The sequence below is a fragment of the Gadus macrocephalus genome, chromosome 3 (assembly GCF_031168955.1).
Source record: "Gadus macrocephalus chromosome 3, ASM3116895v1".
In the NCBI taxonomy this organism is placed as follows: domain Eukaryota; kingdom Metazoa; phylum Chordata; class Actinopteri; order Gadiformes; family Gadidae; genus Gadus; species Gadus macrocephalus.
In genome coordinates, this window is record NC_082384.1 from 12,815,199 (window position 1) to 12,824,758 (window position 9,560).

A 9,560-nucleotide genomic window follows, 5' to 3' on the forward strand; every position below is an offset into this window, starting at 1 on the left:
TATGACACTGCATACTTTTGATAGAATAATGAAAAATATAATAATGTTCTAAAATAGGTACAATATCATAACCACGTTAATAACGTTTGTAATAAACCAAACCGTTTGTAAATCGGTTGAAAATTGAGCAAGTTATGGTTGTTTAAAAAGTACATGAATCACTACCAACACAATGTTATGGCTGAGCAGCTTACTGTGGTAAGATGGCCGCCAGTGGTGACGTTCTAGACGCCGCCGTAGGGCATCTAGTAGTTAATATATATATCTATGCGTTTGAACACCAGTCTCTCCGGAAGTGTTGAACGCCGAGCTGGAATCCCCAAGGCTAAGAGGTGCCAGGTTTCAGGAGCAGGGTAAACAGTGGGTAGCCTTCTTCATTTACAATCCTGCTTCATAGGCGTTTCCATCCTGACCAGAATACAATCCTCTAGGAAACCAATGAATACTTGTTGTGGTCATATTTAAATATATTGAACAATGTGCAAAATTATTGCCAGTCAACAGCTTCAGTTTAAAATAATCTGTATAAGCTTTTACCTTTTATTCAGGCACTGCCAAAACGTTTGAATTGTAAATGGTTTGTAATCATGTTTGAATCATAAAGAAGTAAAATTCTATATTGTTGTCTAGTTCCTAATAGATCCACTGTGAAGTGTGCATTGTGATGACAGTGAGTAGTTGACTGACTGAATAAGGAAAACAGACAGTTTAAATCAACTTATTTCCAAAGACATTTCAGCCTGTTTTGTTATGAATTGGTCATTAATTGTGAATGTTTTCTGATTGAACTTGTACTTCTTTACAGTAAAATAAAGGGAAAATTGAGCTTGTTGTGCAATGGTTTTACTGGCTCTGCCCATTTTAGATTGGACTGTATGTGGTCCATGAGCTAAAATTAGAAAAGTATAAATGAAAACCAACACTTTGTCAATTCTTTACAAAAGGTAGACTTTTATATACTTTGCAAATAAACAGGCACAGGATCCATCTGAACAGTCAAATACAGACCAAATGCCCACAGGTACAATGACCATACACATAATCTTCAAAACAGAACATCAACATGGAGAAGGCTCTAAGACTGACAGAACATAATGCTGAAATACTGGCAATCAGTTGGTTGCAATTTATTTTGGCACAGGTCAGATAACAGGAGTTACGTGAAAGTTGGCTAAACATCACAAATGTACAGAAAGACTACACATAGTTTAACAACGCAAATCCCATCCAATTTATTTGGTTAGGAGTATGTTAAGGTTTTTGCTTGAACTTAATTAGAGTTGACCAATCAAATCAGTTTTGAGGGTCAGCTAAATGTACTGTAACCCTATAACAGTATGTTTTAACCCTTAGTTCATCAAGGGTCTTCTTGATGAACTCTTCACTCCCAATGTTTTAATCCGATCAGAATTTCTATTCCAATTGCCTCCCTAATAAATGTGCTGATTTCTTGTATAGACTTCCATAAAGTAACATTATATAGCACACATCATATAATTATTACTCTATTTACTTTAGTTATTTTTTTACAAATCTTGGAGAAACCATTCAGGACAATGTCCAGGAATTAATCAGATGGGCTAATCATACTTAGTACCATCCTCACGTCAGTGCTTCGTTCAAACAGTGTTTCCAGTGTACCACATAATTCCTAGTCTGAATGCTGGATTCCGTAATTGTATACATTTGCATTTTATAAGCAATCCGTTTTATTTTTCAGGCCACCACCTGTTCACATTAAACTGTGAAATCAAAGTGCTTTCATGAACATAAAGCAAATGTCATAAAACTCTATTCATGTGCCATTGCAAAACCCAAAGCAAACTCTACTTTTAAACAACCCCAACAGGTATTTAGTGTGACTATTATTTGGAGTGATAGGAAGCCTATAGAGGTTAATAATAAATAATAATAATAAATGAAATTTACATAGCATCTGGCATCTGGTAAGGATGCCCACTGGGCGCCTTCCTTGGGAGGTGTTTCAGGCACGTCCAGTGGGGAGGAGACCTCGGGGAAGACCCAGGACTAGGTGGAGAGATTATATCTCAACACTGGCCTGGGAACGCCTCGGGATCCCCCCGTCAGAGCTGGTCAATGTGGCCCGGGAAAGGGAAGTCTGGGGCCCCCTGCTTGAGCTGCTCCCCCCGCGACCCGACCCCGGATAAGCGGATGACGATGACGATGACGAAATTTACATAGCGCTTAATATGGTACTCTAAGACGCTTAGGTTAGCATAGCATAGCATTAAGTTGAATTATGTTAACTTGTACAACCTTTCATTTTACCACACAATGCACAGCAGTCCAGCTCTTTGGGCGATTGTCTGAGCACGAAAACATCAAACTCTCCACCAGTTAATAAATAAATATATGCAGTCAAGAAATGCATCAAGTAAAAGCACTTTATAAATATGGTGACAGCAAGGATTGTTCTCCATCAGAAAAAACGTAAATCTAAAAATTAAAAACAATGTCTTCTGGGTCATTTTTGGTACGAAGTACACCAGTTTGCGGAGGGTGAATTGGTCTCCAAAACGAGAGCACACCATTTCATGTTGTCACAGGGTTGGTTGGGTTATACATTACTTCAGGGGTCCTCGATGCTGCTCAGCATCTGGACAGGGAGTTTCACAAGTAGACATCGTCAGACGTAAGACCACATCAGGTGTCGGATCACAAGCTCACAAGGTTGAGGCTTTCCTTTCCAAATATTGAAACGATACAATGAAACACGCACACAGCCCCGTGCCCCCTGCACTCTCTCCTCACGCCAATCCTTCGCGCCAGCCAGCTCACCGGCGACCAAGCGGAATGCCCCGCTTCAGGACTTGAGGCCCATCCTCGCCATCAGCTGCTCATAGACGGTCCAAGCCATGGCGGCCATAAGCGTGCGTCGCAGAGACCTGGGCACAGCCCCTCTGAAGAACCCCCGTAGGCCGTTCTCCTGAGGTGGGGAGGGAGGGAATGATGGTCACTTGGCATGATCGACACTACAACTACTCAGCTCCATACAAAATGGCCGACCGCAGAGTACAGGCATCAACGCTGTTCTCCCTACTTATGAAAAAATAAAAAAAGGATTGTGGTGATATAAATTCAGTGACAAATGTATTTCCTACATGCGGACAAAAATACTTAAAATTCTCATTCTGAAATACTACATGGCTGTTCATTCTACCTTGAGGAAACAAGTCGACGTAAATACATACAATATAAAAACAAGCAATGTCTAATCCAATAGATATGGAGATTTCATGATGTTTCTTATATACTAATGCTAAATAATGCTATTAGCAATTGCGGGTGATATGTGAGTAAAAGTGAGAACAGAAGAGGGACCTACGTTGTAGATGTAATGGATAGCCCGTGACGTGCTGTAGTGCGAGGCGCTGACTTGGATGTGTGTCTTCACCACGTCGGCAGGCTGGGTGACCAGGGAGGCCAGCACGCCGGCCACCACCCCACAGCCAAAGTGCACCAGCGGGACATACACTGTGCCGTTCCCGTCTAGTTGGGGAAAAGACATCACTTAAAACGCTTAAAGGAGAGAGAGAGAGATCAGGAAACCCCAGAATGAAGTTTAAGACCTTTATCTAGAACTTTAAGAAGTAATACTAAAGCCGAGCAGGTCTGCAGAACTGCTTCTCTAGCTTAGGCACACACTCTTTATTGTCCCGCTCTGTGATTCCTCCCCATGAACTCCAAGCCAAGGTTGTTATCAAACAAAGCCCATACATGGGTTCAACATCAACCAACTTCCATATTTTTTGTTATGCATGGTATTCAAGCATGACTTGGTTTGCCACGTATTGGTGGCAAACATTTCACCCAGTTTCCCTCATCCTTTAACCTTGTCTCCCTAATCCATTCCTTTCACAACATTTTAGGCTTACAATGGAGGAAAACATTAGGTTGTCTCGACCTACATTATATTATACAATGAATAGTTTAAATATTATATTATAAAATATGTGGCCGACGTTTCTGCCAAGCGTTGACAGAGGATAATATGGAATTCACTTCCACCTACTTCTAGTTAAAAAGTCAGCAAACATATGAAGCTGATCCACGTCTGCATTCCTTACCGGTTTCTTAAAGTTCCAGGACTTGCGACACATCCTGTGTTCTCATAGCCTGGCTGTTACCAGACCAAGCCAATTGTAGATTGCCAGTGGTCTGGGGAAGCTGCTGCTTATTTTCTACAGCGCAAGAGGCCTGATCAACGGGCCTAGTTCAACTGACTCTGTACGCGATTGGCTGCTTGCCGTCGCTTCCCTGTCGTCATTGTGTTAAACCAGCAAATAGCGCGCCAAGGGGAAAAGCCAGCTCTGTGTTTGGCTCCCGCAAAAACATATCGGAAGCAGAAAGAAATGTGTTGCTCTTCTCCAGACCCTTGTGGAGGGCGAACTCAATTCGCTGGAAGAAAGGGCGGGGCTACCCAGGCTAGTGTTCTCAGAACTCTGCCAACGAGCTAGGGCTACTGAGAAACATGCTCCATGTGTGGGTGTGGCCGACGTCGCCCCCCCACTGGTCTGCCGTGTGGGCGTAGCGTTGGGGCACTCACCGGGAGGCAGGGCTCTCTTGGCCTGGCTGTAGAACATGACGTAGATGCCGGAGAAGGGCGCGTCTCTGAGCAAGGTGGCAGTCAGCCCGGAGAACAGAGCCCTGAGGCCCTCTGTTTGGTACATGCTCCTCACAGCCCCGGCCATGCTCACGTAGTTGTATCGGCCACTCTGGAGCACAAACAGTGGGTTGGTCAGAAACAAGAAGCAAGATATGATATGAAAGCTGCTTACCGTGTGACGTACTTTGTAATATGAGCCCCGTTAGGTTCAGGGATCCCGTCTAGCGGGTCAACCACAGGTGCGAGGACGCAAAACATGGCAGAGAAAGTATTGATGAGCTACGACGTACCCCGGTTCTGCCATCATTGTTGGAGAAATTAAGGAAATATGTGCAGTGTACGGACAGTAATGTGACAGTGATGTGTAGTCCTGTGGGCTGACCGCATGTGAACAGTAATGTGTACAGTAATGTGAACAGTAATGTGAACAGTAATGTGTACAGTAATGTGAACAGTAATGTGACAGTGATGTGTACAGTAATGTGAACAGTAATGTGACAGTGATGTGTAGTCCTGTGGGCTGACCTCATGTGAACAGTAATGTTTAGACCTGTGTGCTGACCTCAGGTGAACAGTAATGTGTACAGTAATGTAAAAAGTAATAGTCCTTTCGGCTGAGCTCATGTGAACAGTAACGTTAACTGTAATGTTTTGTTCTGTTGGCTGACCTCAAAGCGTGTCTTGATGACAGTGACGGGCAGCATGCTGACCCCGGCCACGGTGCGGGCCCCGGCCCCCAGCAGGACAGCCTGGCCTGCGTTGGGGGCCTGGTCCTGAAAGAAGTGCTGCTTCAGGGAGTAGAAGGTGCTGAAGTAGATGCCTACCCCGGGGACACAGCGGACAAAGGACTAGCCATATGGAAGGAGGAGGAGGAAGAAGAGGAGGACATAGAGGGAGGAGAAGAAAAAAACATAATTGAGCGTGACATTTATATTGAAGGAGTTACATATTCCTTATTAGATAGGTTCAGGGAATTGAACTTGCCTGTCAATCAGAGGTGCATGAATGCAACACTTTTTCTGGTTGTTTACTTTTCAAAAATTGCTCTCTCTTTCTTTACAACCGTTATCGTGAAATCGTACCTAGAGCAGCTTTAACTTGAGTTAACAAAAACACACATGGCCAGCTACTCACTGGTGAGACTCCTTTCCACAGGCCAAAGACGTTTTCTGTCCTGATGACGTGAAGAAACACGCTGAACATCCCCACCTTGGAAGCCCTGGTGGAGGAACATACAATACATTAGACAAGTGCAGAGACACATTCATGCACACAGCATGACCCCTACAACCACATATGATCACATCACAGTAACTCAACCTTATATGTTGATCATCACACACACACACACACACACACACACACACACACACACACACACACACACACACACACACACACACACACACACACACACACACACACACACACACACACACACACACACACACACACACACACACACACACACACACGATGTGGGCCTCTTATTGCTGGTAACAATTCCCTTCTTGTGCTGGCGGGAATTGCAGCTTAGAAGCTAGCCAGCATAATTACACAGCGCTGATGAGTCTAATTGGCCTATATCGGCCAAGAAAGAGAATAGCACTGCCTGTACGATTTGGTTAGCAACACAGAGGGTATACAACAGGAGTGACTGAATTCAAGGAATTTTGTATTTATACAGCATGTGGTTGTATGTATATTAAAGAGTGGGTTTGTAATATATGCATGCTAAAATGTGTATCAGCTGAAAACTAATACAAAGCTAAATCGTCATCAGACGATAGCCAATGTGTTCCAAGAATTTCGCCCTCCACAGATAGTTTACCTGCATGCAACTGATAACCGCTTAAACAAGATTGGTCAATTAAACTAACAACCAATGGAAAACAAAGTACCTCCGATATCAAACCGGTGCCTACATATTCTGCATTCATAGGCAGATATCTGTTTATCGAGATTTAGCGGTGTAAGCAGGAATGCGTCTTAGTCTCGCCCTTGGCCACATGAACCCACCCTGGCTTGACATTTCCCTGCAGCGTCTGCAGTCGGGTCTTCACCAGATCCAGGGGCTGGAAGAGCAGTGTTGAGCAGGTGCCACTCAGAGAGCCACACATGAAGGCTTTCAGCGCCGGGTGAGCCTGAGAGACACAAAGAGAGAGAATAGGTTGACAATGAATAACCAGATATTGATTATCAGCTGGCAGAATAACCTTGATGTGGACGTTTTCTGAGGAAGAGAATATATTTATTATAATAAATATTATTTTTGAATATTATGTCTACTGGTCACGAGACATAATATCAATACAGACATACAGAGGAGACTGACAGGGAGGTACGTTGCAGATAAACTAGTTAGCCAGCTGAGATTAGGCCTGAAAGAAACAAATCACGATGAGAATATAGAATTATTCTTGCACCCGTATCATACATTAATCTAAACAGAACATGTCAAGTATATATTTTACCGGCAAACCCTTGATTATGCAACTGTTAAAGGATTACATAATATCCTTTATCTATCTGCTAAGTGGTAAAAACATGTTTCCTCTGTGGTCCTTTGTCCACCATAACATGGCAGGCGTTTACAGAACAGAGAGCAAACCCCCCACAGAACCAACTGGAGTTGATGCAGATGTGCGGAGACAATCTACACACACCCACACAGTTACGCAGACACATTGACTCATCCTTGGTTGCATGTCTCATGGAGAAAAACAAAGCAAAAGGCCACCAGACAGACATGGATGGAAGTCAGACAGACAAGACCACAAACATAGCTCCTCTTTAGCATGTTTGGAAAGATAAATACAGCACATCACAAGAGAAATACATAATCGGTGAACAAATGAAGAGAAAAGCATTGAACAGAAGAAAATTACGAAGCAGTTTAAAGCGGCAGTCTTAACACATTTATATTTAAAAATCTGCTCTTCCCTGGATATTGTGTGTGTAATATTAACAGACAACATCACGGTTTCACACATACACATAATGACCACTTGAACACAGGTCGTCAGAAATATTTACAAGCACACACACACATATAATACCTTTGCCAGGCTGCCTGAGTCGCGGGTTGCAGAGTCCCGACTTTCTTGCATCTCTCCTTCTTGCCCCTCTAGCCCTCGCTCTCTCTGGTGCGGCTGCCGCTACTGTGTCAACATAAGACAGGGTAAACCTCCATCGCTCTGACCCTGCCTTCTAGCTTCCCTTACCTCACGCAATCCCCCCCTTTCTCTAACTAGTAATGCTTCGTCCCCAGCTCTCTGCTGTTTCTCTCCACTTCTCTCTGAGCTGAGCTGAAGCGGCAGATGAATCCACTTCACGTACCTTTTTGAAGGGATTCTATTGATGTGATGTGTACTACACACACACATGCACTGCTGCACATTTTCTTTCTAATCCAGCACAGCTACATCTCTGCTATTGTGTAGTGGTGTGATTCATGAGTATAATGTGTGTGTGTGTGTGGGTGTAAATGTAGGTCATGCAGAACGTTTACGTTTCAGTCATATGGATTCTTCCTAAAGATAACTTCTAAATAATCTTAACAGCCTGCGTGTTGTATTTCTGTGGTTGTACTGCCTAAATCGAGCTTCATCTTAGGGTGCTGATTATACCAAATATCTCAGCAGACTGCACCATTCAATTATAAACAAGGTAATTTGAGGTAATGATCTTTACTGGCATTGGTCAGGATTACATGAGCTATAACTAACCTTAGGCACGCATTGACACAATTGTGGTTAAACATTGATTATACACTAGCCAGATACTTGTTGGTAGGCCACATTCCTCAACAACTGAAACCAATATGTAAACCTTTCACCTTAACATTACTAAAATAAACCACAATCACGACAAAGGACAAAATATGCAATTATATACAACCACTCCACAATTACCATTGCCAACTCCATTTGAGTGGTGGATGGGGGCCCGGCGTCCTTTGGTTTTGAGGACGTCGGATAATGAACGTCTCTTCTGTATAGCCGTGTAGATGCAGATTGGTGTCAGCCTTTAAACCAAACACATTTGGGTTAAAGGCACTTGCTTACGTAGCTTAAACCCCGTCCTTACATTAGGAGGAGGGGAACCTGTCCTTGTGTTGATACTGATGAACTTCACAAGGACAGCGTGAATATAGGCAAGATACAACACGGCAAGTTCATTATAGTAACGTTGGACACAGAAATACAAAAAATGTCTGGTTTAAAGTGCTGTGTAGTAAAACACCCGAGCTTCATAGTTATTAACCTCCTTTTTACATGAACTAGCCGCTGATAGCATACCAGGAACTTTAGCCACGATGCTATGCTTGAGTCAACTCAAATTACCCTCTTACCCGACAAACGCCCGTTATGTTGCCCCTCTCGCTTTGAAGGATGACATCTTGTGTCCCACAAACTCATGTGAATAAAAGCAGTCGCTGTAGTTAGCATTAGCCGCCGGTAGCTGCTGTCAGTAGCGGTGTGTAGTCCGGAGCGAGATCTAGCTAGATCGGTTAGTTCCTCTAGGAACCTTTCACAGGTGAATTGGTTACGCTGCAAGTGTTATGATTAAATAGCTATATTACTTTCTAAACCAAACACGAAGCTGTAATTTCTCATTATCTATTAGTCATCATAGAGAACGGAACCTGCGTACCAGCAACTTCACCACTGGTGCCTCATCACTGCCGCGCCACTGGTCCTCAATCATGAGCTGTGGTTGGGCACCTCGGCCTGACGATGGCGCTGTCGGAACAAAACGGACTTGGACAGAGCTACTACAGCCTGAACTTGAAATATTCGAGATGGGTATTTGTAAAACAGAATCTCAACAAATATATCGATGGCTTGAATATTGCCCCCAAAAGCGATACTTCACGAATATCAATAACGGAGTTTGATATGCTATATTAAGGGCAGAATTATTTGACAGT

The 9,560-nt window shown here is 43.3% G+C and overlaps 1 protein-coding gene and 1 long non-coding RNA gene across 4 annotated transcripts; one reads left to right on the forward strand and one right to left on the reverse strand.

The window, feature by feature from the left end:
* The first annotated feature begins 1,736 nt into the window (after nt 1–1,736).
* LOC132453444 (uncharacterized) lies at nt 1,737–2,433 on the forward strand. Its single transcript, XR_009524701.1, has 2 exons — nt 1,737–1,894; nt 2,232–2,433. It is a non-coding gene; the product is annotated as an uncharacterized LOC132453444 (long non-coding RNA).
* slc25a38b (solute carrier family 25 member 38b) lies at nt 2,388–9,480 on the reverse strand. 3 transcript variants are annotated; one of them, XM_060046240.1, is made up of 9 exons: nt 8,982–9,480; nt 8,542–8,654; nt 7,687–7,788; nt 6,647–6,771; nt 5,762–5,846; nt 5,296–5,475; nt 4,568–4,736; nt 3,347–3,510; nt 2,388–2,947 (listed from the first exon to the last, which is right to left on the reverse strand). In XM_060046240.1, exons 3-9 carry the CDS (start codon nt 7,735–7,737, stop codon nt 2,825–2,827), a joined length of 897 nt encoding a protein of 298 aa, XP_059902223.1. In that variant the 5' UTR covers nt 7,738–7,788; nt 8,542–8,654; nt 8,982–9,480; the 3' UTR covers nt 2,388–2,824. The 3 variants fall into 3 exon arrangements, with proteins under 3 accessions (XP_059902223.1, XP_059902225.1, XP_059902224.1); XM_060046242.1 differs by lacking the exon at nt 7,687–7,788 and having other exon boundaries at nt 9,284–9,480; XM_060046241.1 differs by lacking the exon at nt 7,687–7,788.
* Nucleotides 9,481–9,560: the final 80 nt, after the last annotated feature.